Source organism: Pteropus medius, unplaced genomic scaffold (genome assembly GCF_902729225.1).
Source record: "Pteropus medius unplaced genomic scaffold, Ma_sr-lr_union100, whole genome shotgun sequence".
NCBI lineage: Eukaryota > Metazoa > Chordata > Mammalia > Chiroptera > Pteropodidae > Pteropus > Pteropus medius.
The window spans coordinates 16,485,979-16,506,515 of NW_024342467.1; the positions used below are offsets into that span (position 1 = coordinate 16,485,979).

Consider the following 20,537-nt stretch of genomic DNA (forward strand, 5'->3'; position numbering starts at 1 on the left):
AGTTTTAGTTTCTTTCCCAAAACCAACCAAGATGTTCTGTGGAAAGAAATAGTCATAGCCCAAGTTGGTGGAATTCATTTTTTTTTTTTTTAATCGTCTTTTTCTTGACTGAGAAACGTCTCCATGTCTCCGCACAGAAGCTTACCTGTGGGCAGTGGAGCTTTCCAGCAAATTAGGGGCCCGATTTCATTTTTATAAGAGAAATAAATAGAAAACCGACCGTTCACCATCTAGAAGAGCAAAGTATTTCTAAATAGAATTTAAGGTACCACCTCACAAATTTTGTAGTCTCTAAGAGCAGGCATATTTTTCTGAGCAAATTTTAGACTCTTAAAAGTTTAGACTTAGCAGTTTAATCAAATAGGAATTTGTCGGCTGAGAAATGTTCTTTCATTCGGTAAGTCTGAGGTCTGTTCAGAGCACCTTGGCTGTCAGCTTGCCATTCTCACTCCTTTGTGCTTTCTGGGCATATTTACTGTCTAGATTCTCGAGCTGCTGCCTCAGGTGGTGAGTTAGGTGAATACCCGGATCTGGGGTGAGGGGAGGGCTGCCTTAGGGGAATGGCCCCCCACCTCCCGCCGTGCGGCTGAGTGACAGACTTTTCCCCACCACTTTCTGGGTGAGCTCTTAAAACTGCAGTCTTTCTAACAGGGCTGCTGAACGAGGCAGGATGGACCTCTGAGAACTCGAAGGGACTATCAGAAACCCCTCACGCCTCCACCTGTCATGTCCGACCCTTCTGAGCTCAGTGCCTCTTGCCACAGTGGGTGACCGGGTCACCTGGGTCCTCCACTCAGTGGTGAACAGCTGAGGAAGGCAGTGGACATCGACCTGACCTGCCAGGACCTATCATGGCAGTGTAGAGGGCCGTGAAATCTGGCCTATGCTAGCATGTCCTGGCCCCAGCCACCCCTGACTCAAGTCACTCCCTCTGAGAAGCAATCCGTGTGGATTTGGTGGTCAGATGGAGAGGTCTCAGTTGCTTCTTCGGCTTTTTTTAGTCCCATGGTAGGTGGAGAGGGCTCTGGCCTTCCTTCATCAAGCCCTCCTCACAGCCTGTCACCCCAGGGCCCCACCAGCGCATTGAGTGTCCCCGAGGGGGTCTGCATAGGGTTCAGGCAGTAGAGCTTGCTTACCGGGTTGAGTACTTTAAAAAAAAATCCCAGACTCAGGCAGTTAGAAATAGTTGAGTGTTTTCAGTGTTTTATTAGCAAATGAATTAGCAAAAGAACAAGTCCTCTGGTTCGACCACCAGCTCCCCCACCTGGCATCCACCACATGCCCGCCATGGTGGCAGGTGTCTACCATGCTCCGCTACCCAGGTTCCAGCGGTTCCCTGAGTCCTGGCTCCAGCTCAGTCACTCTCACAACTACTCACGGGCAGGAGGAGACTTCCCTTCCTCAAGAGGGCGAGAGAGAGAAGCTTCTGTGGATGCCAGGGCCACAGAGGTAAGCCATGCCTGATTCCTTTTGGAGAGCGGGCAGTGATCCTTCTTCCTGGAGCACAGCGGCTTCGCCCACAGTATTCGCTCATGGGAGGACGTCAGCCTATCCAGGAGAAATCCTCGGGCAGAACCTCGGCATCTGAAGGCATCATCATCCTTTCTCTTAGACCGGCTAAGAGGGCACCCGGTGATCTTTGCCGGCAGACGGCGAGACCCCACGACTGAAACAAGCCTGCGACGAGTCCTTCCCTTGGCACCAACTTTCTTGGATGAGTCAAATCCGCACACTGTAGGCAGCTCAGTAGCTGCCGCTGGGAAGTGGGGGTAGCATCAGCACGTGGAGCAGAACCGAGGAAGAAGAGAACATTTCAGGGAAAAACACCTGTTCGTCGAGCACCTTTCTCTCTCCAGGACACTCGGCACCAGCTTTGCACCGCGTCCCCAACTCTTTGACGAAGATGGCAGTGACCAACGCACTCCTGGTCCTCAGGGCAGGTGTTTTTACGAACTCAAAGTCTCATTCCTCTAGTTTCAGGTTAAAAGAATCATGGATACGCAGTAATGCCTCCTCTTAGTACGTTTACGGTAACGAAAATGGCTCACAGAGCACACTCTTCCCCTGCAAACATAGCAGCTATGCAGAGAGCCTGCCAGGCAGAGCGTCCGCGTGGAGGCTGATCCGCATCACGAAGGCAGTGGACTCCTGGCGGTCCCCTCTCAGCAGAGTCCTTTCAGACATCTCAGACGAGGTGACCGCACAGAGGGGCGTCTGCTGCTAAAGAGCCTCGCAGGCCCCGGACACGTGAACAGGAAAGCATCCTCTCAGAAACAGATGATCCGCTTCTCATCCTCAAAGACTTTGGCCTCCTCCGGCTTTATCAAGTTCCCGTTTAGGCTGTCGGAGGAAAACAAAGGACGCAAGTTAAAACGTTGGGAACTGTTGTGGCTCCTTCCCGTGTGTGTTCCTAAGGCGCCCTATTCAAATGCTTGCTCGATACTAACATGCATGCATGCCTTTCAGCTACCATCACTCTGGGAACTGGGTCTCACTAAGGTCACCAGTAGCCTCTATAAACCAGAATTTAGTGCCGTTTTTCAGGCTTGCCTTTCATGACCTTCACAGGCATTTGGCTGACCTGCCTTTTCCCTCCTTCTTGAAACACGACCTCCCCTTGGCTTGATGTGACGCCCCCTGTTTCTTCTCCTGTATCTGGCCACTCGCTCCATCTCAGTCTCCTTCCCCACATGCTCTTCCATGTGACCTATAGATTGCGGATTTCCCCCAGGCTTGGGTCGTAGGCCCTTCTTCCCAGGCAACCTCATCTAGGCCACAGCCTCGTCCAGACGCCAGTGACCTGCAGCCCAGACGGCTCCGCTGTGGAGCCACTTACCTACTCAGCATCTTCACCAGATGTCTCCCAGGCACCTCCAAGTGGCCACATCTCGCCGGGGGTCCCTAGCTCAGTGACTAGTACCACTTTCTATCCAGTCGTGCAAGTTAGTAACCTGGGGGTTAACCCCGATCCCTTCCTCCGCCTCTTCACATTCTGTCACCAAGTTCTGTTTTTTTCCTTAAACACCCCTAGAAGGCCTCCCTGGGGCCTCTCCTTATCTGCACCACCACCATCCTGGTCTGAGCACCCATCATCTCTTCTCTGGATCACTGCAACATCCTCCCGACTGATCCCCTTACATGTACTTGGCCTCTTCAAAGCCATTTTCCTAGAGGAGCCAGAGTGGTCTTTTTACAATGCAAATCTCATCGCATCCTTCTTTGCTTCAGACCCTTCGATGATTTTCCATTGCTTTTAAGATAAAAACCAAAATATGTAACGTGACCCACAGGCCTTTCATAGTCGAGTCTCCCCATCTCCTCTGCCTCCTGTTGCCCCCTCTTACACGCAGTCTGAGTCCCAGAAGCACGTCAGCTTCTCGATGCCATGCTTCTTCCTGCCTCAGAGCTTTTGCCTACGCTGGTCCCCCTACCCGGAACACTTTCCCTCCCCCGTCACCTGACTAACTCCAAGTCGCCCTTTATGGCTTAGGTTAAATGCCACTTCCTTAGGGAGACCTTCCCTGAAACCTCACCTGTGTTAGGTTCCTTTCTTAGCTTTCCTTGTTAAAGCACTTCTCAGGATTGCAATTAATTACTTGAATGATGCTCTTACTGTGCATCATCCTCACTGGACGGTAAACCCATGAAGGCAAGTCCATTTTGTTCACTGTTGGATTCTCGGTGCCAACACAGTCCCTGGGGACACAGCAGTCACCGTGACCCAGGCCTTACCCTCAAGGAGCTCACAGTCAAGAGGGGACAGCTCCACAGAGAGCTATTATAATGGAGTGTGAAAAATGCTAACAACAGAACTAGCAAGAAACGGACTAGTCGTAGGGAAGGGCTGACAGGTGCGAGGGCAGCTGGAGATGAATGCAAACTACAATCCTGTTCCCAGATGCCACAGTGTCCTCCGCTGGTCTTATTGGAGCCGTGCTCTCTTCTCTGGAACAGGCTGTGACCCCACATAAGAATCACCTGTTACATCGTGAACCAGCATCTGTGCGCACGCACTCACGTGGGAGACAAGATTATGAAATACGCTATGCACAGTGTGTGCTGAGATTCTGCTCAGTTTCGTTTTCTAAATGATGCTGGTTGAAACTCACCGAACGGATCGTATGATCCACTCAAGTTCCAAAGCAAAGTTTAAAAAACACTCTTCCAGGGGCCGAGGTCAGGAAGCTATACCTCGATTGATTTGTTTTCTTTGCTGTGGAATTTTCCCCCGCCATGAAGTAAGACAGTAGTTAACGAGTAACTACCCCTGAGCTGAGGGTTCGGGTTCAGTGAGGCTGCCCGCCCCGCCCCCGACCTCAGGGAAGCCACCAGGGGGGCCTGAACTCCGGCCACGTGTCCGTGTCCTTGAGGGGCCTCCGACTCTGCCCCCACTGCGTCCTCAGGCTCTGAAAGGCTGTCTCAGGCCCCAGGTGAAGAACAAGTTCCAGAGCACTTAGAGTTTTGGTTCAGCTTGGTTAGTTTAGCACTCTGGTGGTCAGGGCCCTGTCTGCCAGCGGGCTGCCTCTTCCCCAGCACCTGACCCAAGCCATTGTCACTGACGAGGACCCTCTTCCCACCCGTGCGCATAGTCTGCAAGCCCAGCCCCACCTCGGAGGGTAAGTGTCTGTGGGAGGCAACACAGACGTGGAATGGGGCTCGATGGCACAGTAAAGCGAACGACGCAGTTCCCTCCCGCTGGCATACGCAAGTCCTCAGAGCAGAAACAGGAAGTCAAGAAGGAGAGGCAGTCAGCTCAAATCCAGCCTGGAAGTGTGCCCGGAAGCCCAGAAGCCCAGAAAAGGGGGAGGATGAGCTCCAGACTCCAGGCCAACACATCCATCTCAGTCTCATGAGTCCCCCAGAGTGATTCATCAGTGGGAATCCCCTTCCCTGGGCGGTTTGTCCCTACATGACTCCAGGACAGGAGACAGGACAAGGTGGCTGGGGAGGAGAGCAGAGCACGGACTATGGAGTCAGGCAGACAGGGCAAACTCCAACTTTTCCTTTTAGCTGTGGCCTTGGTCTGGGCCTCAGTTTCTATACCTGTGAAATGGAGGTGATACCACCTACTTTACAGGATTGTTGCAAAGATGAGGAATAGATGGAAATTTCCCTACACGGTTCCTGGCCCATAACCAGTGGTGCTGAGTAAAACAATTGCTGTTGCTGTTACATGCGGCAGGTGGGTCTTACCAAATCTCCACGATGCCCGTGTTCCTCCGTAACGCGTCTGCCAGCTGCGCAATGCCCTTGGCTGTGATCTGGTTCTGGATAAGCCTGGAAGAAGAACACATCTTTTGTACCAAATACATGATGCTGGACTGAATCTGCCCGCTTCATTAGGTAGTTGTAAGGGGACGATGGGATAAGAAACAGACAGGGTCAGGGGGAGAACGGAGTCCACGTGACTTTTAATCTGACTCAGATTGTCTAGATCCGATCCACCAGAATAAAGGACATCCTTTAAAATGTTTAATTTTCCTGTATATTTTTATAGTGAGCATAATATATCTGTGTATTCGTATGGAAATAGTTTAATACGTGAACATACATACGTGTGTGTGTGTGTGCTTGACATTTTTCGTTGCAAGGGAGCCCAATCAAAAATGTCTGGAGACCACCGGTCCGAACATCAAATTCTAAGAAACACATCTGGGGAACAGGCAGTCTGGGGTCTCCTTCCAGGTGGTCAGGGAAAGGCAAGGCAGTTTCTAAAGTTAAGTGGCTACCAACAGGCCATTCTCTTTGGAGGAAAGAAAGGCTTCTGAGATGGGACGATGTCCTCTCCAACATCCACGAGGGAGGGAGGAGAAACAATTGTCCTGCGTGGAAAAGCAATGATAACGGGGCCTCTAAGAGTCACCCCATCCATCATGTTGGGTGGCAGTGATCCAATGAAACGAAGGCTTCAGACATAGCTGGGAAGCCTGGGCAACCCCTAAAATGCTCCCCTGGGCAGCCATGCCTCCAGCTCAGCCAGGAAATAAATGCTGCACGAGGCAGTGCTGCGTCTACACTTGGTCACAGGCTCACCCTCACTCCTAGCTATTTGTAGAACAAGGCTACTGCGGAACTTGACCCTTAGAAATCCTGGCACTGACCCAAGCAGGCACCCTACCAGGAAGATGAAGGCCTATGCTACCGTGCTCAATGAGATTATAGAAATTAAGTGTGAAGGGGTCAACCCCTTAAAGAGACAGTCTAGCATAGGGGTTAAAAGCTCCCGTCATATCTACACTCCCCACTTCTCAGCTAAAGATCTGCGCTTGCCTGATCTGTAAAATGTGAATAACCATCAAAGAATCTCCTCTACCCAGGGCGTGTTAGGCTTCAGTGGGACAATGTGTACGAAGCAGTTCTCACATTCTGCGCCATGGTGCCCCGTGGAAAGGTCTTGTCACCATTACTGCCCAAACACATTGGACTATGGTGACTGTGCTACAACTGGGACCCAGTGCTCCCAGCCCCATTTCCCAAAGGCCGGGCCACCTGGGCTCAGTGGCAGAGGCGATGACCTCCTGGTAAACATAAACAGTGAAACTGGACATTTTTGCAAAAGAAGCAAAAATAGAACGTGGAAGTGGGCACGGAGTTCTGCATTTGGTTAAACTCTGCTGTTTTCTAATCACTTCTTCGCTGCTGCTACCAATGGCCTTGCTTGGGGCAGGGTGAGCCGCCTCTGACCAAGAGTTAGCAAGAGGCCAGGTGGGCAGAGAGCCCCAAAGCAGCAGTGTCCAGGCACATATGCCCACTGGGGCTACCTTCGGCAGGGCCAGTGTGGCCTGTGCATGCACGCAGCAGCCAAGACTCACTCTCTAGTCCTATTCTAGCTCAATTCTCCCTGGAGGGGCTGGTCTGCCACCTGGGGAAGGGCATAAAAGAAAAACTACAGGCCAGAAAGAAAAGAAAACAACAGCAACAACAAAAAGATGTAAAAGTAGTGTAGTCTGGCTTTTTTTTTTTTTTTTTTTTTACAAAAATTGATAAAGTAAATCTAAAACTCACATGGAAATGCAAGGGACCCAGAATAGCCAATCTTGAGAACAATACCTAAGAAGACTCATACTTCCTGATTTCAAAACTTACTACAAAGTTACAATAATCAGGACAGTGTGTTGTTGGCGTAAGGATAAACATATGGATCAATGAACTAGACTAGAAAGTCAAGAAATAAACCAATAAACTCATGCATACGTGGTCAATTAATTCTTGGCAAAAGTGTCAGGGCCATTGAAAAGGCAGAGGCAGTCTTTTCAACAATAAGCTGGATATCCACTTGCAAAAGGGTGAGGCTGCACCCTTATACCTCATGCTATACACAAAAATTAACTCCGAATGGATCAAAGGCCTAAAAGAAAGAGCAAAACTATAACACTTAAAAGAAAACTTAGGTGTAAACTTTTGTGACTTTAGATTAGGCAAGGATTTCTTAGATACCTAAAGCACAAGCATCCAAAGAAAAAATAAATTGGACTTTATCAAAATTAAAAACTTTTGTGCTTCAAAGGTCACTACTCCACCCCATAGAGAAGAAATATTTGCAAATTGTATATCTAATAAATGTCTGCTACCCAGATTATATAAAGAACTCTAATGACTTATCAATATGAAGGCAAATAACCCTATTTAAAAATGGGCAACAACGTGGGGACATTTCTCCAAAGAAGATATACAAATGGCCAACAGGCACATGAAAAGATGCCCAATGTTATTAGCCATCAGAGAAACGTCAATCAAAACCAGAATGAACTATTACCTCACACTCACTAGGATGGCAAGACTCAAAAGGATAGATAATAACAAGAGTTGATGGGGATGCAGAGAAGCGGGAGCCTCCGCACATCACTGGTGGGAATGCAGCCACTCTGGAAAACAGTTTAGCAGTTCCTCCGAAAGTTAACAGAGAGTCCCCATATGACCCAGTAATTCTGGTCCTAAGGATACACCCAGCGGCCCCAGAGAAATGAAGACATGTTCATGCAGAAGCACACACATGACCATTCACAGTAGCATTATTCATAGTCGTCAAAAAGTAAAAGCAACGCAAATGTCCACCAACTTACGAATGGATATACAAAACGTGGAATAACCGTACAATGGGATATCATTCATCCATGAACAGCAATGAAGTACTGACACATGCTATGAGGTAGATGAACCTTGAAAACCTGCTCGTGAAAGAACCCGGAGACAAAGGCCACACACTGTATGATCCCGTTTCTATGAAATGCCCAGAATATGCAAATCCACAGAGACTAAAAGCAGATTAGTGGTTTTCAGGGACTGGGGGAGAGGAAGGATGGGGAATGACGGCTTAATACATACAGGTTGGTGGGGGATGGTAGGGGAAGTGAGCAGGCAAAATTGTTCGAGAATTAGATAATAGTGATGATTACACAACTTTGTGAATACGCTAAAACCCATAAACGAGTTACCATAAATGTTTCAATGTCTGGTTGACTTCCAACATCTCCGCCAAGCTCTCTGCCACTTCATCGTCGAGTTCATTTTTGGTGAGCCTAGAAAAGGAAGGAAGTGTTTACTCAAGAGAGCCCTACCTGGCACACATTTTTTAATGAGTTCGTAGAAGCGGGATCCCAGCCCAGGTTCCAGCTTATACTAATAATCACTTACTGAGAACCCAGCAAACAGCCAGGCTCCAAGCCCAGCCTCCAAGCTCCACAGATGATAAATGGGGCTTCATTTCTAGGGCAAAGCCTTTATCCACGCTCCTACTTCAGAGGAGCCTGTACTCCCTCCCCTTGCTTACTGAGCCCTCAGATCTCATGGGAGGTAGGGACCCCCAGATAATACCTGCCTCTCAGGTCTCCTCCAGCCTCCAAGATTCCTTGAACAGCGCTGACAGCATGCTACCAAAGTCAGTCGGATGAAAACCTAAAAAAGCCTGCCGACTGATGTTAAAATGGGTCCAGCGCTTTGCTCTGAGGCCAGTTTAAGGGACCCAAGTTCAGTGACTGAAAGTTCAGGAAGTCTCTCAGTTGTTTGTAAAATAACTCAGTCGTTTGTAAAATAACTGGAAGGCTAGAAGCTCCCGGATGCAAATAGGATTGGAACCTGGTGTGCCAGTGGATGAAAGAATAAATAAGGAAGATAAATGGAACAGAAAAAACATTTAAAAAATCATTCCTTGGAGGGCAACTTAGTAGTGTCTATCCAAATTTTTAATGTGTTACACTTTGAGGCAACAGATTTCTAGAAGTTGGCCCTGCAGTGTGCAAAGACATGTGCACAAGGATGTCTACATAAAGTATTGCTTGCAGAATTATCAAACATGATGTAAAAAGTGAACAAATTTAAATATCTACCAATAAAAGCAACTGGCAAAATAAATGGAGGGTGTCTATTCAACGGGACGCTGTGCAGTCCTTAGAGAATGAGGTCACGTAAGAAGGAGGCACAGAGCATGGTGTCCTACGTGCTCGGAAGCCAGACGTGCCAGGTGTGTGTCACCTACCAGCAGCGGAACCTTGGGCAGGCGGTTTAACTTCTCTGGGCCTGCGTTTTCTCACCTGTAAGTGTGCACGGTGGTAGCACAGACCTCAGAGGGTGGTTGTGAGGGTGCGTGGGTACGTGAGAGGGTGCGTGGATACGTGTGAAGGCTGAGGTTAACGTGTGGCACACAGCCGGGTCTCAGGAAGTGCTGGGTTTGACATTATGACCCGTGTAGAGGAGTGGTTCTCAACCACTGCCATTCCCTCTCCAGGGGACATTTGTCGATGTCTGGAGACATTTTTGATCATCACAATTGGGGGGACTACTAGTATGTAATGGGTAGGCAAGGCATTCGGCTAAACATCCCTCAATGCACAGGACGGCCTCCAAAACAAAGAATTATTTGGGCCAAATCTCAAGTGTTGAGATTGAGAAACCCTGACATAAATGGACATGTAAAATATAGATAACTTATGGTTAAGATTTTCTTAAAGCCATTTGCTAAATGCTATTCTATTTTGTAAGAAAAAAAAATATATATATATATATATATATGGATTTCGACATATGTACATTCAAATGCTAAAAGGCTAGAAGAAAAGGTTATATTTAGAAAATACGAAGGAGAAGATACTTTCACTTCCTACTTTTCAGACTTCAGTGTCTTACATTTTTTCAAAAAAAACATATTGCTTTTCAAAATGTTGTTTCGAGGGGAAAAGAATTAAGAATGCATTTGCTGGCCAGGCAGGCCTAGTAGCAGAACGCTCCTAGTGATGACATTTTAATGAACTAATTTAGCCACTATCTCATGAGCACAGAGCAGTGTGAGGAGGATGAGAGAGATGTGTGGTACAATTTCCTCACCTGTAAGGAATTTATGATACAGGCAAGTAAAAAAACTACAGATAAATACATTTAAAACAGAGTAAATGACCAAAAGAAAAACAAACAGGAAAGAAGGCACCATTGGTAGGCAACATACACTTAATTAGCGCCCCTGGAATGCAGAGAGGGACCGAGGACAGTGAGCTTCCTATGACAGGTGAGAGGTGAAAGCTGAGTCCTGATGTGGCTACTTGGCGAAGGAGGAGGCTGCACGGGGAAGAAAGCTGTGTAAGGGGAGGAAGGGAAAAGATTTGGGGCCACGTGCATGACAGTGGGACTCTCGAAGGCAAATCTGGGGGTGGTTCTGAGGCTACTCCTGACTGAACGACCAGCCTGTGGTTTTCCCGAGGCTCAGGCTGGCAAAGAAAGCTAAGGCCTTGAACTCACGCTCCTCGGCTTGCCTACCCTGCACCCCTCTTCTGCACCTGTTCGTGCTTCTGGGAATGGCCATTCTCTTCTCTGGCAGGAAATTCGCAGCCTCACTTTGAGGAAAGGCCTAGAGCCTTTTCAGCTGAGAGGCAGCTTTTCAGTTAAGAGTCTCGGCTGTGCAGTCTTTGGAATACTCCCCGGGACCCAACCGTTCAAAACGACTCTGTTTATTACCAGAATATTCTCAGAGACACGTTCTGCTGCAGGGCCTGAGCGAGGCTCTTTCCTCCTTCTGTAGAGATGCCATTGAATGCAAGACTAGGAAGGAAAACACAGGTGGATTATCAGAGGCCCATCAATATCTGCCTGTAGCTTCCGCAATCTAAATTGCTGGGAGACCCCGCCTGAAGGGGGCCCTCCTTGGGCTGACTTGAGGCGGGAAGCAGCCGTGCTTGGCCTCCCCAGCAGCCGACCAGGCTTTGCTGCTCCAGAGCCCACGTTCAGAGCATGAGGTCAGGTGCCAGACTGATCAGAGAAAGGCCAGGCAGGAAATGCAACATTGGTGAGACCTGGTCGGACAGGAAATGCAACATTGGCGAGACCTGGTCACAGTGCAGACTGGAGGCCTGGTGAGCTCTGTGTCAGAGGGCTGACAGTTTCAAGGTGCCCAGCAATGAGAGCTGGAGAAGTTTCCTCTGTTCTCGTAAATAAGGAATTATGCCATTGCCTCCACCATCTCATTCTCTTTCACTGGCAGGAAGAATGCAAGCAATAGCACAGGATTCCCTGGACCCCTGGGCTGTGGACCGGTACCAATCTGTGGCCTGTTAAGAACCAGGCCGCACAGCAGGAGGTGGGCGGCGGGTGGGCAGCGAAGCTTCATCTATATTTGCAGCCGCTCCCCAGTGCTGGCATCACCGCCTCAGCTCCGCTTCAGATCATCGGGTATTAGATTCTCATAGGAGCACTGGTCCCTGATGCCAAAAATGTTGGGGACTGCTGTGATAGGGGACACCCAAGGCTCTGAGGTTTGGCCTAAAGGAGGGCCAGGAGGAACATGTTTATGTACAGGAAAAAAGGGGCCCCTCTGTCCCAGCACCATCCTGAGAACGAGGAAACGCTGTGTCCCTTTCGGTTTTATCAGGACTTAAGAATTCTTCCCCAAGGGGCACAGGGAGATGGCCGAGGGGCTGGCAATGTCCTATGTCTTGATCTGGGTGGTGATCATATTGGTGTGTACCTATATCAGATCATCGAACTGAACACTTAAGAGTAATGTACTTTACTGTATGTCTCTTATGCATCAGTAAAAAACATTTTTTAAAAAAATCACACACAAAGCTCTCCCCCATTAGAAAAACCAACCACCCTCTTCTTGGCCCCTCCACTGGCAAACCAAGAGGCTCTGGGAGTGAGCAGATTGACCCCCGGAGACAGCAAGCATCAGGGGCAGCAGTTACCTTAGGTTGGTCAGGCTGGTGTGGTTCCTCAGAGCCTCTGCGAAGGCCTTTGCTCCTTCATCACCGATGCTGTTGCCCCACATCCTGAGGGCAGAGGCAAGACAGTAAAAGTTAGCTCACGCTCGCCCCTTATTTTCCGCCGGTGGCCACAGATGGACCATACACACTCAACAGGCAGATGCTTTTGCTCCGTCCATGGAGCTGTGGCCTGGAGATGAATTCCTACGCCAGCCCCTTAGCGAGCTGCCCTGGATTTCGAATTCAAGGGGAAACGTAAGGAAGAAGAGCAGCAGAAGCTTCGTGAACAGAAGTTCCCTCAGCAAGTTGCACAATTAGATACCAAGTCTTGCCCTCGAGCTTTCAGAAAGGTGTTAGTCAGAGAGCCTAAACTCATGACTGTCCCAGAAACAGCACCCACAGAGTATACAGGTTCGCAGCAGCCTAAGAGGAAAGGCCTGTGATGCACTGGATGTTTGGCACCCATTCGACTCTGTGCAGGGGACAGAGACATCCTTGAAGACACGGTCAGTCTTTCACGAAGCAAAGATCAGAAAGCACACTCAGAAACCTTAACGGCATGATCCTTTTATGTAAAGAGGACGTGACCACACCGTGCTCTATGGGTTATTGCGCTTGGGAGGGGGGTTGCAGTGACGAAGCCGTACTCTCTCCCCCAGAGCAGGTAACCTGAGAGGCTTTGGCTAAACCGAGGGTCTGCAGGTCAGTGCCGGGCTCCAGAGGCAGAGCTCACATCCCGGCCCTGCACACGCTTATGCCAATTGTGTCATCTCTTGGGTCTCAGTCCCCTCGTCTACCAAGGGGGATAATTTCCTCTTAGAGTTGCTGGGAGGACTGAGTGAGTTAATATTTGCAAAGCACTTAGAACAGCCCCTGGCCTATGATAAGCATCAGCCACCCCCCATAGACTGAGGGGTGCCATCTGCATAAAGCAAAGCAAGAGTGCCTGGGTCTCACACAGCAGAACCCCCGCTGCCTTGGCAACGCGTTCCCCCAAGCCAGCGACCTCCCTACATCCCTCCCGGGATGGCCTGCCAAAACCCCAGAATGAGAGATTTCAGTGTTCTGCTTAAAAAGCATGTGCACTAATTGAATGGTATCAAATTTTTAATTCAGTAAAAAGAGTAGAAAAAAATTCCATATATATAGTTTGACCTCTCCTATATAAAAAATATATATATATATATATTAGTACAGAGGGAACACATACAGCTGAGAGAAAGAAAGCTTACCTGACCTCACGTCGACAATAACTATTTCTGAGAAAATGATTTTTTTTATTAATTACACTTTTTGCATTTTCCATAGTTTACCAATAAAAGTATCTGCTTCTTTTATAATTGAATAAAAAATTATGACAATATAAAAAGCTTTGAAAATCCTCCAAATCAAAACCGCAATGAGATACCACCTCACACCCACTAGGATGGTTACTGTCAAAAAACCAGAAAATACAAGTGTTGGTGAAGATGCAGAGAAATTGGAATCCTTGTGCACTGTCGGTGGGAATGTGAAATGGTGCAGCCACTATGGAAAACAGCATGGTGTTTCCTCAAAAACTTAGAAATAGAATTGCCATTCGATCCAGCAATTCTACTTCTGGGTACAGAGCCACAAGAATCGAAAGCAAGGGCTCGAAGAGATATTTGTACACCCGTGTTCACAGCGGCATTATTCACAATAGCTGAAAGGCAGAAGCAACCCAACCGTCCATCCAAAGATGAATGGATAGACAAAATGTGAGATATACATACAATGGACTATTATTCATCCGTAAAAAGGAAGGAGATTCTGACACATGTCGGAACGTGGATGAACCTTGAGGAGATTAGGCTCGATGAAATAACCAGTCTCAAAAAGACAAATACTGTGTGACCACTTATACGAGGTACTTGCGGTGGTCCAATTAGAAAGCAGAATGGTAGTTGCCAGGGGCTGGAGGGAGGGAGGAATGTGAAGTTATTGTTTCATGGGTATCGCAAGGTCCAAAGAGTTCTGGAGATGGTTGCGCAACTACATAGATGTGCTTAATGCGAATGAACTGCACACTTCAAAATGATTAATACGGTAACTTTTATGGTATGTGTATTATACCATGACAAAAAATTGAGTTAAAAAAATCTCCAGAGAATATATAATATTCTTAAAGTGAAGAACATCTGCCTGAGGGCGAGAACGGCTCCCTTCATTTGCTGGCGGTGATAATACTGATTTCTGCATGAATTAAATAAACGTCTGCACAACTGAAGTTGCAGCCAATCCTGAGACTTCCCACAGCACCTCCCCGGCAGGGTCCAGTGGGACCCGGTAGGGCTCGGGGACAAAAGCTCTCTGTGCCCGTCCCCCACAGCCTGCCCAGCGATCCCGCTGGTGTGTGTGTGTGTGTGTGTGCAAGGAGACCAGCAGGTGCTCAGGGACACAGAATGGGTCATGTCGTGCACACGTGTGCATCCGTCTCTACTCACCCAATTTCACTGATCGATTTGCTGTTCTTCACGGCCAGGGCGAGACACTTTCCTCCTTCGCTCGTGATTTTGTTTTTTCCCAGTCTGCAGAGGGAGTCGTGCACGCGTCAGCCTCCAGCTGTGAGGGGACTCGGCCACCCTCGTCCTCAGCACAGAGCCCTCTGGCCCCTCTTGGGAGGAGTGACCTTTCTCCTGGGACCCACAGCAGCTATGCCCTGGGCTCCCACTCAGGGAAGGACGGACGCCTGAGGAGGGCCAGTCAGGATTCCTCTCTGGGAGACACTTAGGGACCCAAGTTTCCCTGGGTGTTCTCTAAATGACCTCTGGAGCCTTGCTCGTTCCCATCAGCAGACCAGGGAGGTTCCTGCTTCAGCTGCAAACAGTCACGGCGTGTGTTCCCATTGCCAGGACAGCACCAGGGGCTCCCCCAAGCCCGGTGCACTGTCACCCTTGCAGGGTATTTCTATGAAAGGGCCAAGGATCGAGGATCTTGCTTTCAACTAGGTGGGTGCTCTAGTCTGAGTGTTTGTGTCCTCCCCAAAATCCATATTCCAAAATCCTAACCCCAGGGCAATGGTGTTAGTAGGCGGGGCGTTTGGGAAGTGATTAGGTCATGAGGGTGGAGCCCTCATGAATGGGGATTAGTGACTTATAAAAGAGGCCCTAGGAGCTCCTCGACCCCTTTCCACCATGTGAGGGCACAGCAAGGCCTCATCTGTGAACCAAAAATCGAGCCCTCACCAGACACCTAACCTGCCACCTAACTTTGGTCTTGGCCTCCCCAGCCTCCAGAATCGTGAACTTATAAACAGCCTCGGGTATTTATAAGTAACTTAGCTTACAGTATTTTGTTATAGACTCCTAAAAGGACCAAGACAATGAGGAACTTCCTTGGAGGAAAAAGACCTCCAGAAAGGGTGACAGTTGTGGCCTTCTTCCTGCCCGTAGTTGATGAGATCAACATGCCGAGCTTCCCCTCATCAGTGGTAGGTGGCCCTTCCAAAATCCGAGCCTCACCCACAGGTCCTAAATCCTCCACAGGGCCAGCTCCCCTTCCACACACAGGTCTGCTGATTTAACCAATAAGGCCCTGGACTCTTTCGGGTGACATTTATTATTTGTTTGAATAATGACCAAGAAAAGCTGCTAGGGCACTTGCCACGCCCACCCCACTTACTTAAGGTGTGTGAGGCCTTTGCATTCATCCAGGATTCTGGCGACGTACCTGGCTCCGACATCAGTGATCTGGTTGTTGTATAAGCTTCGAGAGAAAGCACGGGCATAAGACTCTACGACGCCTGATGCCGTCTTAATGATCCCCATTTTTTAAAGTGATTATGTGCTGTCTGATTTCCGAAGTCTGGGTCGAAAGGGGAAAGGAAGAGCCCGTGGAGACCAGAGTTTGGGACTCTGGGGTCTCACAGGCTGGATTCGAAGCCACTCTGCCACTTTCCCCAGCTTTACGACCTGGGACAAGTTACTGAACCACTCTGTGCCTCAGTTTCTTCATCTGTAACACAGGGGAAAGAACGGCGGCCCCCTCACGAGGATTATATGAGATCACGCCAAGCCCTTGCACGTGCTCGATAAATGGCAGGTAACGGGGAATTTGAGATTAAGGTAACAATCAGCATCTTGAGAGAGAAACGTTTCTGAGTGTTGGAACCTTTTCAGTGTCTACTATTTAGTCATTTCACCACTTGATGCCAATTTAACAACACGCGGAAAAGTTGAAAGTGGTAACTAGACAGGATTAAAGGGTTCCAGAGTCATTCAGAACCCCCGAGGTGAAAGCCTGGCCTAATGGGCCTCAGTGCCCTCATTTCTCCTCTGAGGGGACTGAAGCCCGAAGAGGCAGGTTCCACCTTCTAATCAATAGTGGCTGTGGAGCTGGCTGGACAGGCCCATGACCTCTTGCCTCAAACTCCCAAATTCAAGGTTCTGAGAACCCAAAGTTTTTCGTAAGTATTTTGGCAACTGATAGGAGTTATTCATGGTCTTTATCCCAACTGGTTTGAATATTCGTACATTTTGCTGCAGAAATATTCAAATATTTGAAAACAGGGCATTGCCTAGACTCGCTAGGTGGTGTCACTAGTACATAGCATGTACACTGAATTCTGATCCGTGTCTTGCCCCTAGGGTTCTGGATGAGGGATCATGGACCCACAGTAATGAAGTCTAACACATAAACAGTATTCTAACGTTTATAAAACACATCCCCAGATACTCTCTCATTGCACGCCCCCGTCACCACTCTTAACAGCTACTTGCCTATATTAGGGTCCCAGTTACATAAGTGAGGATGCTGAGGCCCAGCACAATTTCCTGACTTGCTCGAAGAGTAGCTTACTGGCCGAGCCAAGAACAGAACCCAGGACTCCTGGCTCCCAGTCCAGTGCTCTTTCTGCTGCTCCTGGCCATCGGTCCCAACCAACTAGTCACCCAAGTGAGTGGCAATCTCCTCCTGCTATGTATTATTATTATGTAGCTGGACCAGTGTTCTTGAGAAATACATACCCTAAATATGTCAGAATTTTGTACTTGGTCAGCTCTTCATACAGCACCTTTACCCCACTGTCAGTGATCTGGTTTACGCTGAGTCTGAAACAAAACAGCGAAGAAAAGTTACAAATCAGAGCAGCTGTTCACTCCGAGGGAGCAGTCACTGCACAAGGATGCAGAAGCCTATAGTGGTGGAGTTTTCCCAGCCACAAATGCCCCCGAGAGGATGGTTGTAGCAATCAGCCAAACAGTCCCCAGAGAGCCCGGTCTCTGTGGGCCGGCAGACCCACCCAGAACCAGCTCCTCAGTGCAGCCGCAGCACAGTGCTGATTCAACTACAAACACATGGGTGAAACCCGACTCACCACCTGAAAATGCCAGTGGAGGGCGACAGCTCATGGAGTGTGGTTCTGTGTGGGAAATCGCAAATGGCAATAGAGAAACACCGGAGTTGTGATCAGAAGAGGCAGATCTTGGCAACTCCACGGTCCAACTCCTCATTAACGCAAACGCTGCCTCAGAGACCAGGCAGCTTAGAGAGGGGTCCATCAGGATGATGGACAGCTCCTGGATAAAGGCCAGCCGCACACTGGAAGTGCTCTGTGGAATCCCTACACTCCCAGGATATTCTGATGTGGCTACATTGCAAAATAATTTCCTTACTACCAGGCCTACCTCATTTTATCACGCTCCACAGATACCGTGAGTTTTACAAATTGAAGGTTTGTGGCAACCCTGCCTTGAGCGAGTCGATTGGTGTCAAAAAGATTACGACTTGCTGAAGGCTCAGATGATGGCTGGCATTTTCTTAGCAATAAAGTATTCTTTAATTGAGCTGTCTACCTTTTTTATAGACACGATGCTATTGCAAACAATAGACTACAGTATAATGTAAACATAATTTTTATATGCACTGGAAAACAAAAATTCGTGTGACTCACTTTATGGTGACATTTGCTTTATTGTATTGGTCAGGAACCGAACTCACGATATCTCCGAGGTTACACCTATCATCACTGGAAAAACTACCCTGATTTTCTTAGCCCTCTATCACTTAGGTGAGGCTGAGGGACGGATAGGGCTCAGGGATGGATGGAAGTAAGGAATGAGGTGAGGGTCAGAGGCTGGGTGAGGTAATAGACCAGTGGTCAGCAAACTTTTTCTGTAAAGGGCCAGAAAGTAAATATTTTAGGTTCTGCAGGCCATATGGTCTCTCCTGCAACCACTCGAGTGCGTATTTGTATGAAGTAGCCAATATGTAAACAAATGGGTATGGCTACGTACCAATAAAACTTTATTTATAGACAAAATCCATGGGCCAAATTGGGCCCACAAGCTGACCTTTGTAATAAGTAAAAGGCTGAACAGGTAAAAGCTTGATTTTTAGGCCACATCCAAATAAATGATCAGGTCAGACACTCTGGACCCCTCCCTCTATGGTACCCACCTTGGCACTGGGGCACAGTACATGTACATCCCTGGGTGGCAGAGGCTGCTAGTCACTCCCAATATCTATGCTTTCTTAGAAACAGAATTCCCCAATTTTTTTAACTGGGTACTCACGATCAAATTCTACCCATTGAAACCTAAGCAGAGTCTCATAAGCAATAGCCAAGAAGTCTTCTTAAAATAATAAGGTGCATCCTTCTTTGCCCTTCCTCCTTCCTGGTGGCTTTAATGTCGACTAAATGGCTGGAGCTTGAGCAGCCATCTTGTGTCAAGAGGTGGAAGTCAGGGAGCGTGGGCGGCAGGGCAGCAAGCTCCTGATGTTTATGGAGGTGCCATAGCAGCCCAGAACGGCTCTTCTTTTTGCATGGGAGGCAAATAAGCTTGTAACATCTAAGCCACCAATATTTTGACTCTAATTCTCAGCCGAAACTGACCCTAACTGTTGCCCTCAGGGAGCTCAAAATGCTTCCCTGGGGTGTCCCATTTCCTCCTGCTTTCTTGTTTACTAGTGTGGAGGAAAACTTGGTCTCAGCTGCCTGGGGCAGGACCACCACGCTGGTGCAGAGTTTCCATCTCAGGAGATGAGCACAGGGAGGCACCCAGTGTGAGACTGCCTAAGGCTGCAGACAAAGAGATGCTGGCTCCAGGCCTCCCAATTCCCAGGCCAGGGCAGCCTTGGGCTCCCTACATCCCACCGTCCCCTCACAATCTCAATTTACACTCTGGTCTTGTGTAAAAAGGTACCTAGAACCACTTCCAAATCCCTTCTGTTCTCCAGAAATACATGAGCCAAGCAATGGAGAACTGAAACCTTACAAGGTGTGGTCTGTACAGGAAATGCTAGTAGAAAATAGCAGACCAGCCTCTCTTTCCTTGAAATCATCAAACAGGAAACTAATCAAGAGTCAGCATTCTCTGCTGAAATCACAGGCAGCTCAGGGCTGCTGGCTCTGATCATGGGAAGTAAATAATGCCAACTTGCACAGACTCTGCTTTTCCTGCAATTATAAAAGCTTGACATGGGCTACAAATCTCAAAAGGCAGGTCCTTTATGATGGTGGCTCCACCATGGCCCAGCTGTGTGACCTTGAGTAACTTTACGGCCCAACTGTGTGACCTTAAGCAACTTTTCAACTTCTCTGTGCCTCTACTTTCTCATTTGTCAAAGACAATTACAGTACCTACCTTGCAGGATTGTGAAGAGAATTAAACCTGGTCAGACTTGTAATGACTTCACCCATTCTCAATAAATGCTGACTGTTATTACGTTTGACCCTGGAACAACATAGGTTTGAACTGCGCGGGTCCACTTATACGTGGATTTTTTTTCAATAAATATATTGGAAAATTTTTTGGAGATCTGCAAAAATTTGAAAAAACCTGCAAGCCGCATAGCCTAGAAATATTTTTAAAAATTAAGGAAAACTTAGGTAGGTCATAAGTGCATAAAATATATGTATTTCCTCTTCCTTATGATTTTCTTAATAACATTTTCTCTCTAGTTTACTTTATTGTAAGAATATAGTATATAATCCACGTAACATACAAAATATGTTATCACATAATCAACTGTTTATGTGATCGGTAAGGCTTCCAGCCAACAGTAGGCTATTCATAGTAAAGTGTTTGGGGAGTCAAAAGTTTTATGTGGATTTTCTACTCAGGGGGTCAGCACCCCTAACCCCCACATAGTTCAAGGGTCAACTGTACTGTAATTGCTAGGATATGAGCATCTCCTTTGTCCAGATGAAGACACCGAGACTCAGACAAGTCAAGCAAACTTATTCAAGGACATGCAGCTGAGGCCGATCCAGGTCTGCCTGACTTCGAGCTTTGTTCCTTGCCCTCTGCCAGCCTGCGATAGAGAAGGTTCCGGGTGTTCCAAGACCAGTGGTCATGATTCTTAGGGACATCCAGGAGATCCCATGCC

At 48.1% G+C, this 20,537-nt stretch overlaps 1 protein-coding gene across 9 annotated transcripts in view; it reads right to left on the bottom strand.

Moving 5' to 3' along the window:
• Nucleotides 1-1,176: 1,176 nt before the first annotated feature.
• The window catches only part of NOD1 (nucleotide binding oligomerization domain containing 1), a 39,917-nt gene continuing 20,556 nt past the window's right edge, over nt 1,177-20,537 (bottom strand). For 4 of the 9 annotated variants that reach the window (XM_039862640.1, XM_039862642.1, XM_039862643.1 and 1 more), the window contains exons 6-13: nt 17,174-17,257; nt 15,831-15,914; nt 14,654-14,737; nt 12,171-12,254; nt 10,945-11,028; nt 8,436-8,519; nt 5,194-5,277; nt 1,177-2,340 (exon numbers count right to left, since the gene is read on the bottom strand). In XM_039862640.1, coding sequence (XP_039718574.1) covers nt 2,268-2,340; nt 5,194-5,277; nt 8,436-8,519; nt 10,945-11,028; nt 12,171-12,254; nt 14,654-14,737; nt 15,831-15,914; nt 17,174-17,257 — 661 coding nt within the window. In that variant the 3' untranslated portion in view covers nt 1,177-2,267. Of the gene's footprint in view, nt 2,341-3,138; nt 3,251-5,193; nt 5,278-8,435; nt 8,520-10,944; nt 11,029-12,170; nt 12,255-14,653; nt 14,738-15,830; nt 16,014-17,173; nt 17,258-20,159; nt 20,511-20,537 lie in introns of those variants that run through there. The other 5 variants (XR_005652743.1, XM_039862644.1, XR_005652744.1 and 2 more) reach the window with 5 other exon arrangements.